General features: G+C 35.9%; 1 protein-coding gene across 2 annotated transcripts in view; it reads right to left on the bottom strand.

Annotated features, from left to right (window-relative positions):
- Positions 1 to 6968: 6968 nt before the first annotated feature.
- LOC149263121 (MADS-box protein AGL24-like) overlaps positions 6969 to 21256 on the bottom strand; it is a 276204-nt gene continuing 261916 nt past the window's right edge. For both annotated transcript variants that reach the window (XM_089425805.1, XM_089425802.1), the window contains 3 exons: positions 7636 to 7677; positions 7367 to 7548; positions 6969 to 7274 (listed from right to left, as the gene is read on the bottom strand). In XM_089425805.1, coding sequence (XP_089281931.1) covers positions 7250 to 7274; positions 7367 to 7548; positions 7636 to 7677 — 249 coding nt within the window. In that variant the 3' untranslated portion in view covers positions 6969 to 7249. The remainder of the gene's footprint in view (positions 7275 to 7366; positions 7549 to 7635; positions 7678 to 21256) is intronic.

Raw genomic sequence — 21256 nt, 5'->3', positions numbered from 1 at the left:
GAAATCCAAATGAGTTATCTCCATCCCTATTTCCCCCATTGTTACCTCTACCTCCTCCATTGTTTCCTCCTCCTCTACCTCTACCTCTACCTCGTCCTCCAAATCCATTTACTACTTCCTCTGTCATGATAGTTTTCTCAGAGATTTCAGAGTCCTCTGGTTCCTCTACTAATGGCGAACGAGGAGGAATTTCTCCCTCTTCTTCTTCAGGGGATTCTACTTCTTTGATTACGATTTGTTCTCCTGTAAAAGTAAAGAAAGGTTCTTTTCCTAAGTCAGATTCGGTGGATAATGTATCTTGTCTATACCTTGAAGTAGATGGAGTTGTAAAAATCGAACTCTTGGCCCTAGCTATAAACCTTCCCCTAAAATCTCTTGCTCTATACATGTCATTTTTTTTTCTTCAAGTCGGGCTAATAATTCTCTTTTCTGATCTTCCAGGTCACATTAGGTGCAAGAAGAGAGCATACTCAAGAAATTATTGAACCAATAACTCTCTTTCATGATCCTCCAGATCACACTAGGTGCAAGAGGAGAGCATATTTTGAGAAGTTATCAATTTTTACCTTCTCTGAAATTTCTTTTTTTTTTAAAGAAATTGGCTACCTAGTTTCACTTCCCCGGCAACGGCGCCAAAATGTTTGGTCAATTTAGAGTGTCCTAAATTGCTATAGTAATTTTCAATCCGGGAGTCATAAACTGTTGAATTGAAGCGCACTATATATGCAACATAACTGATTTTTTATTTTTTTGTCGTTTTTTATTTTTTAGTTTGTTTTTGGGTTTATCTTCGTTGATTCCCTAATGTAAGATGGCAATCCTAAAAGACAAGTATGGATATAAGTGTTCAAGGCAATCGTGTCCTTTAAAATGATTTCCAAACTTCAAACTTTTCAAAAAGGTTTTAAAACATACAATGATGAGATTAATTCCTAAAAGATAATGAAAATGTGCCACTATTCTAATTAAACAAACAGTGAGCTATTGATCATGAAACTCAGTATCCTCGCTGCTGTCTGAATATAAAAGAAACTGAACTCAAAGAAATCCAAAAATTGTAAGCAAAGTAAGCTAAAATCAAATTACATCAACTCATATTCTGACCCCTCACCATTCGTCTCGCTCTAGCTTTCGGAGGTAATCATAAACAACTTGAGCAATCTGATATCTAAATTGCAGAAAATAAAACTAGTATTAAACTACACATTCATATTTCAATCCCTCACCATTAGTCTCGCTATAGCTTTCAGAGGTAACTGAAAATGACGAGCAATTCAATAACTAACTTGCAGAAAAATAAACTAATATCAAATTACACACTCATACTTCAATCCCTCACCATTAGTCTTGCTATGGCTTTCGGAGGTAACTGAAAATGACATGAGAAATTCAATAACTAACTTGCAGAAAAATAAACTAATATCAAACTACACACTCATACTTTAATCCCTCACCATTAGTCTCGTTATGGCTTTCGGAGGTAACTGAAAATGAAATGAGCAATTTAATATCTATTTTGCAGAAAAGTAAATGAGCAAAACTGAAATCAATAAAACAGCTTTGGAATTAAGAACTAAGAAAAATAAATCAGCAGAAGGACAAGAATAATTCCATGTCATTAGTCATTGTAAAACTATGTGCAAATGTCTGGGCTGCCTACTGTAATCTGAAACAAAGACACTGATCAGTTAACAACATTGTAAAGCATAAAAACTATGGACAACAATCAACGTTAATACCGTAAGAAGTGCAATATATACAGGTGAATAATTATGGCATAAAGAACGTAAAGAAATAAAGCAGGAAACTATCCAGCAATAAACAAAACCTCGGTGTGTATAGGGGTCTTTTGCACAACCTCGGGCAATCAGCAATCAACTATGAATTGAGCTTATAAACATAGTTTTCTCATGTATTAAAATGTAGTCATAACACAGAAATAAAGTCACGGCACAGTGGGCTCGTTAACAGTCAAAATTACATTACAAAGGCTAGCTACTATGCATATGAGAACGCATTATTTATAACAAAGGATGACATAACTACTTTCCTAAAATCTGCGCTGATAAAAGACACGTGAATAACCACGTCTAGGAATCTAGCATTATGGCTGCCGTGAAGATTAAATCTATGGAGGGTGTCTGTTGAATTCGACTTATGGAGTAGTCCACAGGTGTTGATATGTCCCCTGAGATTTAGGAACGGCCACGCTAGTCTTCACGTGATGAAAAATAGAGTTTTGTCACCGTAGGACTCTTATGTTGACCACCGCTTGACTACCTTTGACCACGACCTTCTGTGGTGAATTCGACTGAGCCAATAGGACTATCCATATCCACATCATTTCCAACTTGCCCATGTGGTTCGATTTGCCTGAAGACACCTGCAACATAGACTTTAACAAAAAGGTTGCGCAAAGTTGAACTGGCTATGGAAAGTGACAAGATTTCGTAGATTAATGAGCAAAAATCTAATTCAAACAGCAGACACAAAACATAGTTAGGAAACCACTTTATATGCTTTTTTAAACTAATATGCAATGATGTTGACAACTTAGGAGGTCTAGGTAAGTGGAAAAAGTCTAGAAAGGTGTATAGGAAAGATGCAAGTTTGGGACTCAACAATCCCTATCGGGTCTATAAAGATATCGCATCGGCATATGGAAGCAGAAGGAGTCTGGCATTGAGCTTGAGCGATATGCGATTGCGTGACTTAATCTCAACCGTCGAATCGCGGATCGGATCAACGGTCAAGAGCTGATTGCAAATCGCAATCGGAGGAAGCGCAAATCGGAGTGCGCAATGCAAATGCTTGGAGACCTAGAGCCGATGGGCGTATAGGGGCAAATCTATAAAATTTGATATCCGTTATATATATGATTCGGAGTGGGTTCCCTGTGCAATCCATATATTTTCGTTAAAGTGGTTTAATGTTAAAACATACGTTAACGCTCCGATATCGCATATCAGAGCGGAATGGGCGATGAAGATACATATATATACGTATGACCGTGGTGGGACTAATGGCCGATTGCGATGAGGTTAAACCTCGACAAACGTGACAGGGTTGTGCGGAAGGGCAGAAACGTATGTTTATGCGAGTATTTTCCTTTGTAAATGGTTTATACACAAACGATTCTCTTCTTTTTTTTCCACGAGCTAGACATCTCATTTAAATTAAAGTGGAAAAATATCGCGGAAATAAAAACTGTACATCCCTGTAAGATCGATTTCTAAATGCCTTTGAAACCTGAAAAAATAGTTATTCCAACAACCTTAAGTGCTAAGAAAGAAATGCATGCATCTAGAGAGCGTTTGACCATCACTGAGAAAGTGTTTCTCCAAAGTTGAAACCTGAAAAAATAGTAGGGAATAACTCAATCAGACATAAACTACACCAAATTATCAGAGATAGTCATGATAGCTTGGAAACAATTAAAAACGCAATGAGATTTGCCACCTTTTTTACCAGATAGAAGCCGAGAGAAGCCAACATTCCAGTTATCCTTCAACAATTCCAACAACCTTAAGCGCTAACAAAGAAATGCATGCATATATTGAATGACCCATACTATGAGGTTCGAACTTTTGTGCAAAACCCGCTAGCTTAGCAACATGACCCCACTGATTATACCATTAATAATGATCCTTCGAGAGCATCACCAAACCCGCTACTGACCGCTGGAAGGTCTGATTGATTGGGGTCCTTACACCGGAAATGATTTCTTATCGAAGCGCACGGAGAGTGTTTATCGAGAACGTGTTGTCAAGCAAGTAATGTAACTCAAAACTCAAAACGCTTAGTGGACGAGAATACAAATAGGCAGATCGTTTCACATTTCGACTGTACTTAACTGAATTAAAGAAATGTTTCATCGATCGATGCCTACATACCTCATTGTCATGGTTATTGATGATTATCGGGCACAAATGCTTCAACCCTCATTGTAATGCATGAAATGTTTCCTTATTACTCGAATTTATGCCTACATACCTCATTGTCATGGGTAAGGATGATTTTTAGGCATAAATCCTTCAACCGTCATTGTAATTGATCAAAACGTGTCCTTATGCTTCAACCATGCATACGTTTCAGAATGCAAAGAGACCACTTTCAAAGCCATTGTGAAAAGACTGGTGTTCGATAGTAATTTTTTTATTCCATTTTTTCTTAACCCTACATAGGTGGTTATCAACAAGAGGCACGGTAAATTTTTAGTCATGCTTGGTAAAAAATTAATTTAAGTATGATTTAAGTATGTGTTATAGACATGCAATAACTATAGCTAATTTCATCCATTGATTTACTGACTACTACAAGAATATACTGGCATCTTTCAATTCAAGCCATCTGATAAAAAAATAATTAAAAAAATGATTAACTTGCCGATTTTAATAAGAGAGACGCCTATCAACGTAAATATATTATTTATCAACCAAATAATTACAATACATCTTAGCATATTTAACAAAAACAAAAGTATTCCAATCATGGTCTACTATTGTTCAACATTAATCTCCAGTGGTTTTCTACCATACAACAGAAAAGTTTATAAAACATGTACCAATATAAATCTTGGAACATGGAGTCCTTGAACGCTCAATGTACTCTACGATGAGAACCCCTGGATATCTACGAAAATTGTGATGCCTGATGTAAACCTATCATCATTGTTATGGTTGAGGTATCCTCCTGAGAGTGACAATTCTGTATAGCGGCGTGAAGTTTGATTACACTTGTCATACAAGATTGTTATACATAAAATATTTTTATAGTGGCTTATGGTTTTTTTTTATTTTTTATTTTTTTCTTTCAACTGGTGTGGATTGGGGTGAGCTGGGGGTGGGGTGGCGTCGGTTTAAATGATGAAAGAGTGATTTATTTATAGTGTGATACTATTCTAAAGATTGTGTTAAGTTCAGTTTAATTTGAATATTTTTTTAAGATAGTTTAATTTCTTTAAAAATGGCTTACATTATCAATCTCTCACATTTTCGTATAAAGTTTAAATCTGACACCTAATAAAAATTAAACCTAACTCAAACCGACGTTGATAAACCTTTCAGAATAACGACACCAACATAGTAAAACAAAACGAACAAGGATCCTTGTAGGTTGCTTTTGAGGCACGATTCTCGCGCACCGAGTTTAAACAAATATAGTGAATCATAGTAATCCCATTTGAATCGGCATTATGGTATGTTTTTGTTGCCATGTTATTGGTTGTTATAGAGATTTCCGAAGTTGGTTTCTTTTCATTTTCCTTCCGGGGCATCTTGAAAGACGTACTTTGAGGTGGGGCATCTTTCTCTGGGGTTCTGTCAGCAGCGAAAAATGTGCCCTCCTGCTACTAGGCAGTCCTGGCCTATCAAATTTATAAAAAAAAAAAAAACCAGTCTTTTCACCGCAAAAACCACGCAGTCTATTCTCAAACGGTTGGCGCGATTCAAGAATGGCTCACTCGGGCCAAATCCAGGACTGATTTCCTTTCAAAAGCGCCGGTCTTTCTCTCCACTCAGCGTTACAGGGAGATAAGAGTCAAACTTTATTAAATCCTCTGAACAGCTTACAAGTGTCAAACATCTTCAGAGTAAGATTGCTGATTAAATCCTCTGAACAGCTTACAAGTGTCAAACATCTTCAGAGTAAGATTGCTTCAGCAGAACAGGGTCTGTCTTACAATTGATTATATGAGAAATATATATATGAAACACTGAGAAATATATACATGAAACACACATTTAGGGAAGTTGAATAGAAAATAAGAATAGAATCTTAAATAAAAATTCACTCCATTAAACCATTTCTACATTAATCAAAACACTACCCACTAAACCATTTCTTATATCAACACTACCCACTGCATTGAAGTGACTCTTCCTCCCTTCCCACCTAAAACGATTTTAAATAGGTTATCTTATTTTGACATTCTGAAAATGACTGAAGTGCATTACTAGCCAGTTGGGTTATTCTACTCAAAGGTTATGGCAATGCTTTTTAAACTACTATATTCAATTTTCATCATACACATCAACTTCTTCATCAAGGAAAATAAATTTTTATATTCGAAGATGATAGGCTTCCAATTTCTTTATTCCCGTTCAATTTTGAATTTTCATTTCTATTTATCAAACCTGTGAATTATGCCCAAAAACAATTATTATTTTAAACGTTGCAGTAGTTGTGAGGATATAGGCTCCACTCAGGTTTTTTCAAACTCGTATCGGTAATTTCTATTAACCAAAATACAAAATCAAATTGAATATTTCATGCCAGAATGAATCCCGAACGAAAAAACATTTAGTAATACAAATCTCTTCAAAAAGATGAAGTGACCGAGAAACTGAGAATGTTTCCTGGAATTCGTTATGGATGGGATATCGTGAAATCCAAATGGTATGTAGTTAGTGCTTACCATTTTACTAACTTAAACAAACTGATAATATCTTTTTTCTTTTTTAGTGGAATTCATCATAACGAAGGAAGAACGTTAACTGTTTTAGATTTTGGATTTCTCTGGTTTTCCATTATCTGAATTTTCCATGTTATTGAGTTTTGTCATGAATATTGCTATTAAATTTCTATTGAAATTATAATTGTGCATTTTTCAAATGTTATTTTTAATGTAAAAGTAAATTCAACAATTTCAAATACTTCTGATAATTTAATTTTACAATATTATCTATTAACTTATAGACTTTTATTGTATTTAAATCTAACTAAATCAAAAACTAAATTATTATATTTGAAATGATACAAATAGATATAATTCCATGTCTACATTTATTTTAAAAACTGTCACATATGGAAGAAATAAAATAAAAATTTCCTAATTTATACATAAATAAATATTTCAATATAATATTTTCATAAATTGTTATAATGTGAGTATAAATATTTTAATAATTATCAATTAAATATCTACAATGTGTCATTAAGAGCAGACGATTTTACTTTAAAACACAAGATATTTGAATGATAATTCAATATATTGTTTTTTCCGACCAGTTTCTGTATATGAACTTGTTTGGAATTTTACCCGTTCACAATTTCGAAACAATCTCAATTTTCTCGTCCATAAACTGTCTTAGTTGCTCGTATATAACATGATCCTTTTTTTTTACACTATCCATGCTTGATTTTCCTCAGATCGAGTTTGTTTTGACATGTTAAGAAGCAAGATATCGGAAAATTGTTAAAATATGAAGGACCTTTTGAAATATAATCACTCAAGATGACGTTGCGAGTCTCAAAATTTAGACTGCGAAGATAACCTGAAACAAACGACATAATATCACCCGATTACTAGACCAAAAATTCAAAAGAAATAACATCAAAACAATTTGATATGTGTGTGATAACATACCCCAGCTGCAAGGAGGTGTCAGAATCCTCATAGTCTTTCCTGGGCGATTTATGTAATTTGAAATTAAAAGCATAAGTAGTTATTGATTCAGATGACTGAGGATCCTGATTTTCCAATGGTTCAATGAAGAGAGACTCCTCTGCATCATTATTTTCTACATGCCTGGGATATCCTTCCTTTAGCTGTTCAACATGAGTAATAAGTTAGCATTACCTATACAGTGATTACTTGTTAGGCAAGTCATGCTCTATTTAAGTAAAAGGATATACCTCTCGACGGAGTTTCGTATTCTCCTCTATGATTCGTATTCCCTGCTCATATGAATTATCAGAATAAAAACAGATTGTTATAGTTATCCTTCCTCATAGTTCTTATTATTTCAATAATACAATCTGCTATTTTGAATCTCAAATAATCTTGGACACATTATTCAAAAAGTGGATTTAATTTTAACAATAAACCAGAGTCATTATATAAGTTAAATGAACCAAGGCAGCCATGGTTCATCAACATTGAAGTTCAAAAACAAACATCTTCAACCTTTCTATTATACATTTGGCTATGTATTTATCAGTGAGAGAATTGGAAAAACATGAAAAACATTTTTTATGAGAAAAAACTATTATGAAAAAATCCACAACATTAAGTTCAGTTTGACATTTTTAACTTTTTGACTATACATTTGGCTGAGTATATCTGAGTGAGAGAATTGGAAAAACATTTTTTCTTCCCAACAAACTATTAGTAATCAAATGACATTTATATAGTTAATTTAGTAAATAGATATAATACAATAGATAAATTAAATTAAATATTTGAAATTTATTTTATTTTTTAACTATAAATAAATAATTAACATATATATAATAATTTTATAATATAATTTTTTTACCAAACTAAAGTTTCATACATTAACAATTTTAAATTAAATTTTATCTAGTCCCATATAACAGATAGTTTGAGGTAGTTCACATTTTAATCGAGTTAGAATGCTGATTGGTCTGAACAAAAAATAAAAAATACATCGTGGTGGTGCATTCAAAAAAGAAATAATGAAAGGAATTAGAAGGTAATTATTAATTTGGAAGTTTCTTTTAATTTTGGCTTTGCTTTGAATGCTTAGAAAGTCTAGAAAATAATGAGAAAGAATTTGAACACAGAAAGTCGGCAAATTTATAAGGAATAGATTTTAAGTTTCAAAATGAAGAGAGATTTTGCAGGGAAGACAGCAGTGCAGTGATATTTTTTTGAATTGTGTTTTCAAATTCTTATAATATTTATAATTATTAGATTATTTAAATATCAAAATGAAGTTGAAAATGAATGGAATTAATATATATATATATATATATATATATATATATATATTTATGGTATAGTATTTAAATTTGAATTCGAACTTAGGTAACTATGGTTGTAATGTGATGTGATGTAATGTAAATATTTTAATTTAGTAAAAATAAATAAAAATAAAAAGTACAAAAAAAATCTTTATAAAAAAAAAAAAAAAAAAATTGACTCATAGTATTCATGTTTAATATAGTATATTTAAAAAGGGAAATTAAACCAGTCTATAATCACGTTATTGGTGATCTACCAAGCCCCAAGAGAGATCAAATCTCTTAACATGCAAACCTCTTTTAAAATGAATAGATATTTAAACCCTCTCAAACTTAATCATTTCAAAATAAAATAGATCTAAATTAATTTTATTAAAATAACTAAACATAAACAAAAAATAATTCAAAAATCCAACCATTTTATCTCTAATAAAAATTTGGAAAATATATCAAATTTAACCAAAAATATTTTTGAAAATATATCAAAATTTAACCAAGAATATAAAATACAGCCATTTTTATCTCCAATACAAATTTTGAAAATATATCAAAATTTAACCAAGAATATAAAATATTAACCTCATTCTTATCGGATTTTCAAATAAATTCAGCTTCCATGTATGAGATGAATATACTCAGTTATCACAAGGATAATGAGAATAATTAAACAAATAACGAGATATCTATAATGCAAACCGATCTAATCTGACGCAGTCCCGTGTCCCGTTCCCGCTTTGATCAAGTGCCTTCCGATCACGGTCTGGCCTTTGCGCGGCAAAGTGGCGGCCGACTCTTCAGCTACCAATCCGATCCACTTCAATATTTTAATATTTAAAAAAATAACGACATAATATATATTAATTTTTAATTCACCCTTGCGTGAAGATCACAATAAAATTTTATCAACCGAGTTATAAAATCATAATAAGTTTTTTCACAGTAATGAAAAATAAAATAAAATCATAAATTTATAGATATTATTAATTTTTGTGGATATTAAACGTGGTTTAGGATACACTTCAGAAATTATGAAGTTTAACTTGAAAAAATGTTTTCAAGTGTGTGATTTTTTGGAGATTTAAGTGGATTTGGCAGAGAATTTTGTGGTGAAATTTTGATTTGTATTATTTAAACTGGTTATTTTACTGTGTATATGGATTCTAACACCCTAAAAAACCCCTGGGAACTTTTATTGAGTAGAGTTCACTCATCAAACTTGTGATTTTAATGAAATCCCTAACAAATTTTAGTTTTATTATGTTTAATATTTTATTGGGCTACTAAATAAACTTGGGGTGAATAGGGAGTACTTTGCTGTGATTATTTAACCTTTTCCCAAGACTATTTTTTCTATATTACTTTTTGGAAAGAATCAAACAACATCATCCCTTTCCTTTCTTACATAAAAATTTCTAAGCTTCAAATTATGGAAGTGGATGTCTTCACCAACCACTCCATTAAAAAAGAAAAAGGATCCCTTTCGTTTCTTTCATAGAAATTTATAGTCTTCAAATTATGGAAGTGCATGTGTTCACCAAAAACTCCCTTAAGAAAGAAAAAGGAGTGATACTAATTAATAAACATGCCCAATTGATTCTTAAGTACTCAATGTTTTTCCTTCTTACATGTATGGAAACCAAATATACTTAATGGTTTTCCTTCTTACATAGATGGAAACCAAATAATCCTTGAAAGGAGGCTAATTAAACTCAGCCACCACGTTCTCTGGTTTTGTCTAGCTACCTCTTCTTATACTTTGGCCATGTGATGAGAGGGATATTCCTATTGGCTCCACTATTCACTTTTGCATTGCCTTTCATTTTTCCATTACTTCTCTTGGGCGCAACCATTACCCTGTATTTGCAATGTCCATAACTCTTCTCCCTTGTAGCCCACCTTTTTTGTTGCCTAAGGAGGGTTCTTTTTATTTATGAGCTCGTCATTTCTTATTGTTTCTCCATGTACCCACTCTCCTTAGTTTCACCCTACTCTGCAAGTTCTTCATTTGGTTCAACTTCAAGAAGCAATTAGAACCATTAATCTTTGATGTAGAAGCATCTCCTTAAAGTAAATAAGGTCTCTAGAAAGTACTACAAAATTTACAAAAGGAAGTAAGCTACCTTAATTTAATTTATGAAGACAGTGTTAGCTTAAGAAATGAGGGGTTTATTTCTCATTGACATGTAATGTGCTATTTCAAGTGATTTTTTTAAAGAGTTCAAATCTTAAGTTAGATTTTATATTTTCCATAAATGAATTATTCGATCCATCTTTAGCGGAGAAAAACCAAATCATCATCTTGTATATAGATGAACTCTATAACATGAGAGATCAAAGCATGTGAGATAGGAGAGTTCACAACGACAAAATCACCATATTGTATATGGATGAGCTCTATAACATGAGAGATCAGAGTATGTAAGATAAGATAGTTTAGAGAGTGATGTGCACGTATGAAGAGGTTTGAAGAGATTAAGGGTGGATACCGTAATTCATTGCTAATTTTGTAATCATCCAACATTTGTTTCAATGATTGAATAAATCTCGGAGTTCTGTTGTAATTTTTGGTTAAAAGACAAGTTGATGTATTTTCATTCATTTGAATTACATTGAGAAATTGATATTGTGTTGAGTGATCAAGCCAAATCAACTCCCTTTCATTTATAGAAGAGATACATTGGTGCTTGCATTAGCAAGTCATAGTTCTATTGTGGGGCCCACATTGAATCCATTCACTCGATAGCCAAATTCCTCCATAAAAGGTTCCTAGGTGAAGTTCTTTGATATGAGGGGAAACATCGTAGCATATGAGAATCATGAATTCCTAAGGCTGTGGTGGAGTTTATATTTTCTAACAAAGGATTATGGTAGGAGAAAAATCGTCGATTATTGCCCTTCTACCTAATTTCAATATTCCAGTGGCATGGTTCCACCACTACTAGGTTCAACCCTAACCTCAATGTTTTGCAACATTACTCTTTGTATTTGTTTTTGTTTGAAAGCCGATACCCCGGTGCCACAATGATCAACTAATGTGCTATAGATAACGGGTGTATTTTTTCCCAAGAAAAAAGCGTAATTTTATTAGTGAAAACAAAATTGCATCTTACATTTTCTAAGAACCATGGCATCATCAAGTCCATGACTGATGATAAGCAGAAACATAGAAAATCAAACTAATATACAATTGGGAGAAAAACCTAGGCTTTTCTCCTTTTTTTTTTCGATCTTGCGTCATTCCCCTTGGGATGGCATAGAAGAGACAAGTGCAACCTCATTGCCAGGTTTAGGTATTGCATTGTCCTTGTATGAATCTGAATTGTTTGTTGAATGGGTATGTTTATGCGCACTAGTTTCCATAATTCTGGAATGTTTGTTGTTTGTACCTGATTGTCCTGTATTTCGTTGGGCTACTGAAGGATTTCCCCTTGATTTTCTGGTACATATGACGTCTAGTTGTTCCCAGTTTGTGTAGTTTCCCCCTCTGTTTCGTCTTCCTGGGGTGGGGGGAAATTCCATCCTTTGGGCTCTTTCCAATTCTTCTTCTTTTTGTTAGTGTCTTTCTTGGCTTCAGGGCACATATTTTGTAGATGCCCTGTTTGTCTGCAAATTCTACATATGAAGGTTGTGTTCTCATAGTCTAGAATCTGAATACAATTCATTGTCTTATGGATCAGTTGTATGTGGTCCGATAATCCTTTTCTCAAGTCTACTTCCACACATATTCGGGCGTGTGTGTAGATCCTTTCTTCTAATCTTTTGGTACCTGTCTTGATATATTTCCCAATGATGTTCTCGATACCTGTGAGTAATCTATCATCCCATAAATGAAGAGGGAGAGTGTACAACCGGATCAACTCCGACACTCTAGTGACAACCATGTTGTTTGCATCAAATTCTAGGAACCATGGTGTGATGAATAGGCTCATCGATCCGTAGAACCATGGTCCATCTTGTATAATATTGTCTCTGGCCTCCGATGAAGGGAATTTTACAATGAAGAACCCCTTAGAGCATAGGTGTATTTCACAATCTAGTGACCAATTGGTCAAAATCCAATGAAATAGTTCCACAAGTTTTGGCCAGAAACAGTTAAAACGACAAATAATTGCTTGTGATTCGAAAGAAGCACAATGCTCATCTGTTTCTGAATTATCTATATTAAGTTCTGGGATGGAGTTCAGTAGCTCCACAATGTATGGGTTAGGGGATGTACCAACCTATTTTTTTGGTTCTGTCGTTGTTCTTTTCCCTTGAGGATATTCTTAAAAGAGGGTCCTCCATTCATTTGCTTCAATTTGACTTCTGTGTTTTTCAAAGTACTACACCCATAGCCATTTCCGGCATTAAATGTTTTATTCGTTGAACCAGCACGACCTCTTAATCTCAGGTTGAGGGTTATGGAGGATGCTGATTGAATATGGTAATCCTGCAAAAACATGATCCTATAATGCTCTACCTCCATATATCAGATTTTTCATTTGTGCAGGGTATCCAGCGTTTAGCATGATGTTGTGCTTCAGTTGATTCACACTATCTGTTTTATTTACCCATATTAATAAGGAAATCCCAATAGGTGTTGTAATAAAAATTTGAAAATGGTAGGGAGTTACCATGTACCGGGAGCCATACTCTCACTTTTTGCCCAAATGTCGCTCGACAATGGGGAGCACATGAGCCACACGGGGTCGGATGGAGTGAATGATGGCATAAAATGGAGCCAGGTCCATCACATCAGTGCCTCATAACAGAACACGGGCCTGCTGAGTCATGGGGGAACTTATGTTGATGAGGCACAGTAGAAAACAGGGGCAAGAAGATAGTCTGCCAACAGCCCCAATATTATCTAGAGCCAGAGAAGCCAAGAAAATTATTTGCCCATCGCCCGAAGTGAAAAAGGGTAGGAGAAACTGAAGTAGTTGTCTTTCTCCCTCCATTGCGCCATTATTCCCGCTGTGTTGCCGCAGTGAGCCACTCGAGAGTGTGCCTTGTTCGAAATCAGATCCATACCCCAAACAGAGGCCGCCGCAGGGATGCGAGACGCATGCTTTGTAGGGTTCCTGTATTCAATGCTCAGAATAGTGCGCAGTCACCTCCTACCGCAGAGACGCCAAACTCGACCACTTCAATGAAATCCAAGGAGCCCGCTGCGACCCACCTGACTAGTGTGAACTGGAAGAAATGGCCCCATGGAGCAATCAAAGGCAAGGGAGGCAGAGCATATTCATTTCTGTCCCAAGATACTTATCCCTCATCGACGAGTTGTTCTTTGTTAGCCATGCAAGCCTCCCTGTGTATAGATCCTGGCGACCTCTCCCAAAACCTTATTTTCACACAGTGTAACCCTAGCTCTGGTTTGCTCCATTTTCTTCAAAAAGGTCAGTGTCAATCTAACGTGTATATTATCAACAATTACCACTAATTTACCAACATTCAGTCTTCCTGTAGGTTTTAACTCCGTACATAAATCACCTGCATATGAATTATAAAACATAGAAAATAAACAATAGCGAGAGCATAACACATAAAACAAATATACACAGAGATTTTCCCCGGGATTCAAAAACTGGGACTACTAGACTGATTTTTCATTATGTTCCTTTCAATGCTATAATACATATATATACATGCCGATAAATCCAATAACATGGACCGAAAACCATCGCACCCAAAACCATGTGCAAAATCCATGCACAAAACTATGGATCCAAAAAAATAAAAAACCCTAGGGCCTTGCCTCCAACCCTGTAAATGGGGGCGGACCGCCCCCCCTCTAACCTCCTGGTTTAGCTAGGGGGGGCTAGTCGTGGGAAGAATATAACACAACCCAACATTCTCCCACTTGTTGCTTTCTTTCCACAGGGGGCCACAAGAGAGCTTTGTTATTTATCCAGCCCTGCAATGTTCATTGTTTCTCTACACTAAGAGAACTTCTCAGAGCTCGCAGATTTTGTCAATGCATCTGCAGTATTCTTAAAAGTGTTCACCTTTACCAGCAACACCTTTTTGTCTTCTATCATATCCCTCACAAAGTGATACTGAACATCAATGTGCTTTGTCTTTGAATGGTAAGTAGGGTTCTTTGCCAAGAAAATTGCACTTTGGCTATCATAATCTATCCTTATAGCTCCTTATACTAACCCGATACTTGAACACAATCTCTACAACCAAACCGCTTCCTTGCTTGCATGAGTAGCTGCCATATATTCTGCCTATGTAGTTGATAGTGCCACTACAGATTGTTTCTTACTCATCCAACTGACTACACCTCCAAATAGGTTAAACACATACCCACTTGTAGATCTTCTTTGATCCAGATCTCCAGCCTAGTCTCCATCAACAAAGCCACGAATATCCAAAACTCTGTCAAATCCTGGTCTTCCTTAGTAGCACAAGCCATAATCACTAGTGCCACGCAAACACCTGAAAACCTGCTTCACTATTATCCATTGCTCCTTCCCTGGTTTTCACATAAACCTGCTCAATGTTCCCACTGCATGTGCAATGTTTGTTCTAGTACAAACCATCGCATACATAAGACTATCGACTGCACTTGCATATGGAACACGAGACATGTCCCCTTCCTCTTCTTGTGTCTTGGGACACTATTCAGCGGATAACTTTACACCTACAAGAATAGGAACCTTCGCCGATTTACTATCCTGCATATTAAACCTCTGCAGTATTGTCTCGACATACTTCCTCTGGTTTAACCAGAGCTTCCTCTTTACCCGATCTCTTTTAATTTCCATGCCCAAAATATAGTTTGTAGCATCAAGATCTTTCATGTCAAATTTGGAGGACAATGGGTCTTCAAATCCTGGATAATTTTTTTGTCATTTCCAACCAGCAACATATCTTTCACATACAAGACCAGATAAATAACACGGTCCCAATTAATTTAAAATACACACAGTGTTATTCTTTGCTTCTAGTGAAGCCAAGTCCCCGTATAAATGTATCAAATTTCTAAAAACACATCCTCGATGATTGTTTTAACCCATACAGAGACTTTTTAAACTTGCATACCAATTATTTCTTACCCTTCACCGAAAAGCCTTCAAGTTGCTTCATGTAGATCTCTTCTTCCAAATCCCTATGAATAAATGTTGTCTTCACATCCATCTGTTCTACCTCAAAATCAAAAGCAGCAGCAACAGAGAAAAGTAATCTAATAGAAGCTACCTTGGCAACAGGAGAAAAAATATCACCGAAATCAATTCTCGGCACCTGGAAATAACCTTTTGCTACCAACCGAGCTTTGTATTTCTCCACCTTGCCTGTCAACTCCCGGCACCTGGAAATAACCTTTTGATACCAACCAAGCTTTCTATTTCTCCACCTTTCCTTCTGCGTTTGTCTTCTTCTTGAACACCCATTTGATGCCAATGGGTTTCCTTCTAGCCAGCAACTCCACCAAATCCCAAGCCTCATTTTTGTGCAAATATGCCATTTCATCAACCATGGTCTCTTTGCAGAGTTTTCCATCCTCTGAATCTACTGCTTCCTTCATAGTTCTTGGATCATCATGACTAATAGATAAAGAAAAATTTGAACAGAAAGCAGATGGACTATACCTTTCTGGCTGCCTTCTTTCTCGAACTGATCTTCTCACAACCAGAGTTTGTGGCTCTTCATCCTCTGATTCCTCTTTTGTTGTAGAGTCTGATTCTTCCTCCTTTAGCTAAAACTCTATCTTCTCAGGTTCCTTTGATGGGACTTCATGTTTAATACATCTTTCACCTCTCTAAACACCACATCTCTATTGTACACAATCTTCCTTGTTACTGGGTTCCAAAGCTTATAGCCTTTTAAACCATCCTTATACCCAATAAAGATTCACTTTTCAAATTTACTAACCAATTTTGTTATTTTCTCCTTTGGAACATGTACATATGCATCACAGCCAAATACCCTCAGATGTGAAAGAGAGGGTTCCTTAAAAATCCATACCTCTTGTGTAGTTTTATCCTCCAACGCTGATGAAGGTGATCTGTTGACCAAGTAACATGCAGTCTCCACCACCTCTGCCAAAATGCCTATCTCAACCCGACACCACTCAGCATGCTTCTTGCCCTTTCCATCAACGTCTTGTTCATTCTTTCTGCAACTCCATTTTGCTCAGGGGTCTATAGAGTAGTCTTCTCCCGTGCTATACCACACTTCTTATAGAATTCTTCAAATTCCTTCTTGCAAAACTCTCCACCGTTATCTGTCCTTAGCACCTTTATCTTCTTCTCTCTCTAGTTTTCCACTAAAGCCTTAAATTCTTTAAACATGTCAAAGACTTCAAATATCTTCTTGAGGAAATATATCCATGAATTCCTTGAGAAGTCATCTATAAATGATACATAGTACACAGACTTACCCAGTGATGGAACCTTCACAGGTCCAAACATATCACTGTGCACAAGTTCTAATATCAGTTTTGCCATCTTACCACCAGAGAGGAAACTCACCCGATTCGGCTTCCTATATACACAATTTTCATAGAAATCAAAATCCAGAGAGCTGTTAGGCATACCTTCTACCATACTTTTACCATGAAGTATTCGAAGGCCCTTCTCTCCAATATTTTCAAGCCTTTGATGCCATAGCATGGTCTTTTCTCCAGAGACCACTAGATTTTCTGCTCCACCTTCAGGAACCACAGAACTGTTGCAATGATTAATAAAAGTGCTACCTTGTAGCATGTACATAGTTCCAATCCGAACTCCACACATCAATACCAGTGCTCCCCGAACCATCTTGTAGGTATCTTTCTCGCACACTGTTTTTACACCTACATCATCTAGCTTGCTTACAGAAATCATATTTTTGGCTAATGCAGGAAAATGCAAAACACCCGGAAGTGTTCTAATCCTTCCACCTTGCACCTTCAACTTAACTTTTCTGCAACCAACGATTCTAGCCTTCCTGTCATCCCCCAAGAAGACATCACCACCATCATATTTCTCATACTCGCAGAACCACTCTCTATGGGGAGTGAAGTGAAAGGATGCACCTGAGTTAATCAACCATGCCTCGTGATCTACATGTGTACTTCAAGAAAAAGCCAAGTACACATCCCCACCTTCATCTGAGGTGGTTTTCACTTCTGCAGAAGGATCATCATCAGATCTCTTTCTTTTTTCAGAAATTTTAGATTTACAGTCCCTTTTGTAGTGCCCTTCCTTTCCGCATTTCCAACACACCTTTACAAGTTTTCCTGGAAATTTAGATCTCCCTCTAGATTTAGATCTTCCACTCGATGACTTATTTTGTTTCTGTTATGGAACCGTCCTCGTACAAACAAGGCATCACCATTTTGGCTCCCATATTTTTCCATCTCATCTCCTCTGTCAGCAAGGATGAGACTATTTCATGAAACTGCAAGGCAGTTGCATTGCTACCTATTACAATAACCAGACTATCCCACGATAGAGAACACAATAAACGGATGCACTTATCTTCATTTGAAATTTTAATATCAATAGATAATAACTGATTTACCATAGTATTAAATGCGTTCAGATGCTCTGTCTGTCTTCATCTTTCATCCTCATGTTATACAGATTTTTCTGTGGGAACAGTTTATTCACAAGAGAATTAGATTGGTACAAAGTCCCTAACTTGTCCCATAAAGCCTTCACCGTAGCTTCCCCTGATACATTCAGCAATACTAAATATGAGACACAAAATTGTATTGTGCTTTTTGCCTTCCGATCCAACTTCTTCCATTCTTCATTAGACACCCTCGTTGGTTTAGTACCTAGATCTACCGCGATCCACTGATCTTTATCTACTAGTAGATCCTCCATCTTGAGTTTTCACAACTCAAAACTCTCACCATTAAATTTCTCGATCTCTATCTTTCCACTGCTTGTCATCTTCTTTCACCACCAAAATCAATCCCGCAGATCGCCCACTAAACAGGGTCTACCACAGGCCCGAGCGAAACCCCTCAGCAACAAAGGCGTCCCCTTGAAGCAGAAAGAGCTCTAATATCAAATGTAGGTTTTCACCCCGTACATAAATTACTTGCATATGAATTCTAAAACACATAAAATAAACAATAGCGAGAGCATAACACATAAAACAAATATACACAGAGATTTTCCCTTCGATCCCAAAACTGGAACTACCGGATTAATTTTTCATTATGTTCCTTTAAATGTTACAATACATATATATACATGTTGAAGCATCCAATACCATGGACCGAAAACCATCACGCCCAAAACCATGTGCGAAAACCATGCACAAAACCATGGGTCCAAAAAAAAAAAATCACCGGGGCGCTGTCCCTGACCCCACAGAGGGGGGCTAACCGCCCCCTCAAACTCCCGCTGCACAGTCGGCGCAACGAAGGGGGGGATCCGCCCCCTCTCTGACCCCCCGGTTTAGCTAGGGGTCTAGTCGTGGAAAGAATATAACACAACCCAACACTTCCAACATCAGGGTTCCAGGCAGAGCATATTCATTTTTGTCCCAGGATACTTCCTCCATCGACCAGTGGTTCCTTATTTTCCATGCGAACCACCCTGCGTATATATCCTGGCGACTGCTCCAAAAACCTCATTTTCTCACAATGTAACCCTAGCTCCGTTTTGCTCCATTTTACTTAAAAAATGGGTGTCAATCTAGTGGGTATATTATCAACAATTACCACTAATTTCCCAACATCCAGTCTTCCAATGTAAGGGTTCCATATTATAGTTCCATACTAGGCCTCCTAGGTATTGTAACATTTCTCTTTGTATGATATGCGAGTGCTTGTAGTTATTAACTAACGAAACCCTATGACATAAACTTCTCCTTTAATTGTTGTTGTCTACTAAGCCAAGTGTTGTTGTCCACTGAACCAATATCATAACTTAATTAAGTATTTACCAGATGTAGCCTGGGCCCTGGTTCCAATATGCCCATATTGTTAACTTTTGATATCATAGTGGTTAATTCTCCACTAGCTTATACCTTTGACATAACAAGGCATTATGTTTATAAAAATTTAGGTTTTCGATATCTTGATATGGATAGAACTTAGGCATCACATGTGATCATATGCGCTCCCTTGTGTTAGCCCTTGGATGATAAGGTATGTAAAATTTGTTATTTTTGCAAGATTCTCCATTATCGCCTATTAACATGAAGTTGTGAGTATAGCCTTGGTATAGTGAATTGGTTGGGTTTGGTACTTGGATGCTAAGGTTATAAGAACTTTTGTGATTTAACATGAGGCATTGGTTTATAAGGTTGGATTTCATTTAAACACTTAACCAGTGGAAATAGGAGCTAAGTCTTAGCTCCGAGCTAGTTGTTGAGAAAAGGAAGAGAATTTGACAAAAATTAAGAAAGTTAAAAGCAGAAAGACGTTAGTGGAAGCTAAGTGTGGATGCACCCGAAACCAAAGTGGTATCAGAGCAAGAATGCTCCTTAATTTGGTGAATTTATGAAAGATTTCAAAATAAGACACTAGGAGATTGTCAAAAAATATTAAAGAACAATATGCCAAGACAAAATATATAGGTAAATAGGTAATGGATTTATCTTTAGTAAATGATTTTTTTTAAATGAATATGAGTATATGTTGATGGGTGATGAGCAACAAGTTATCTGTACAAGAAAATACGAATGATGGGTTATTTACTAAAAAATTAGAAAATTACAAGATATGCAAATAGAAGTTGTAGTAAAGAAATCTAAAGGAGGACATAGTCCCATCTAAAGGAAATTTTTGGGTACAAGAGAACACAAAAGGTCTTGAAGGTGCAATTTTAGTAAGATCTTGTAGGCGAATCTGAATTTTGACAATTGGATGGAATATGTATATTACGTAGGTAGCAGCGAATAAGAAGAGAGAAGTGTGGCAGATATTATTACAGCAAAATTATTGTAACAACTTATAGCTGCAGTTGGGTAGGATTTGTTAAGTAACAATATTAGTGGAATCTCTCATGATAAGTGAGTAGACTGCAGGAGCCTAAGAGGAGCAGAAGGAGCTTAAGACATTCTAGAAGAAGGAACCAGTGGTACCAAAAGACCAAGCTTAGGAGAGAAGCTTGGTAAGGTATTGTGTAGCAAGGTGAAAAAGACTTGTCATTGCAAAGGCTTATTTGCAGTTCAAAGTTAAGCATGGAGAAGCTCATAGGGAAAGATATGAAGATGACTATGAATAGTCAGGCAAAGAGTATACGAGAAAGCCACAAGAAGATAAAGAAGATTCCAAAGAAATTGGAAAAAGGAAGATGAGTGACGAGGAATTGGACAAAAGTATTGATAAGTTAAAAGAATAGTGTAATGTAATGACGGTGCTACTATGAGAGAGAATTGCAGAAGATATGAGATATGGATTGAGGTTGAAGAAGAAGATCAACTGGCCTATTGTGCAATTGAAGTTGAGGAAAGTTAAGTAAAAAAAATAGTTCTTAGGAGTAGGAAAAATAGTTCATCTTTCGGAACCAAAAAAGGGAAAAATACCTGGAAAATAAAATGTTGAAGATGAGGTAGACGCTAAGAGGCCTAGAGAGTGCCTAGAGAGCCTAATCAATCTCCAATAAAGGATTCTCGA

This window comes from Pinus tabuliformis, chromosome 6, assembly GCF_031772625.1.
Source record: "Pinus tabuliformis cultivar Carrire ecotype Pingquan chromosome 6, CPIR1, whole genome shotgun sequence".
Taxonomy (NCBI): Eukaryota; Viridiplantae; Streptophyta; class Pinopsida; order Pinales; family Pinaceae; genus Pinus; species Pinus tabuliformis.
This window is presented reverse-complemented; position numbering and strand designations above follow the sequence as displayed.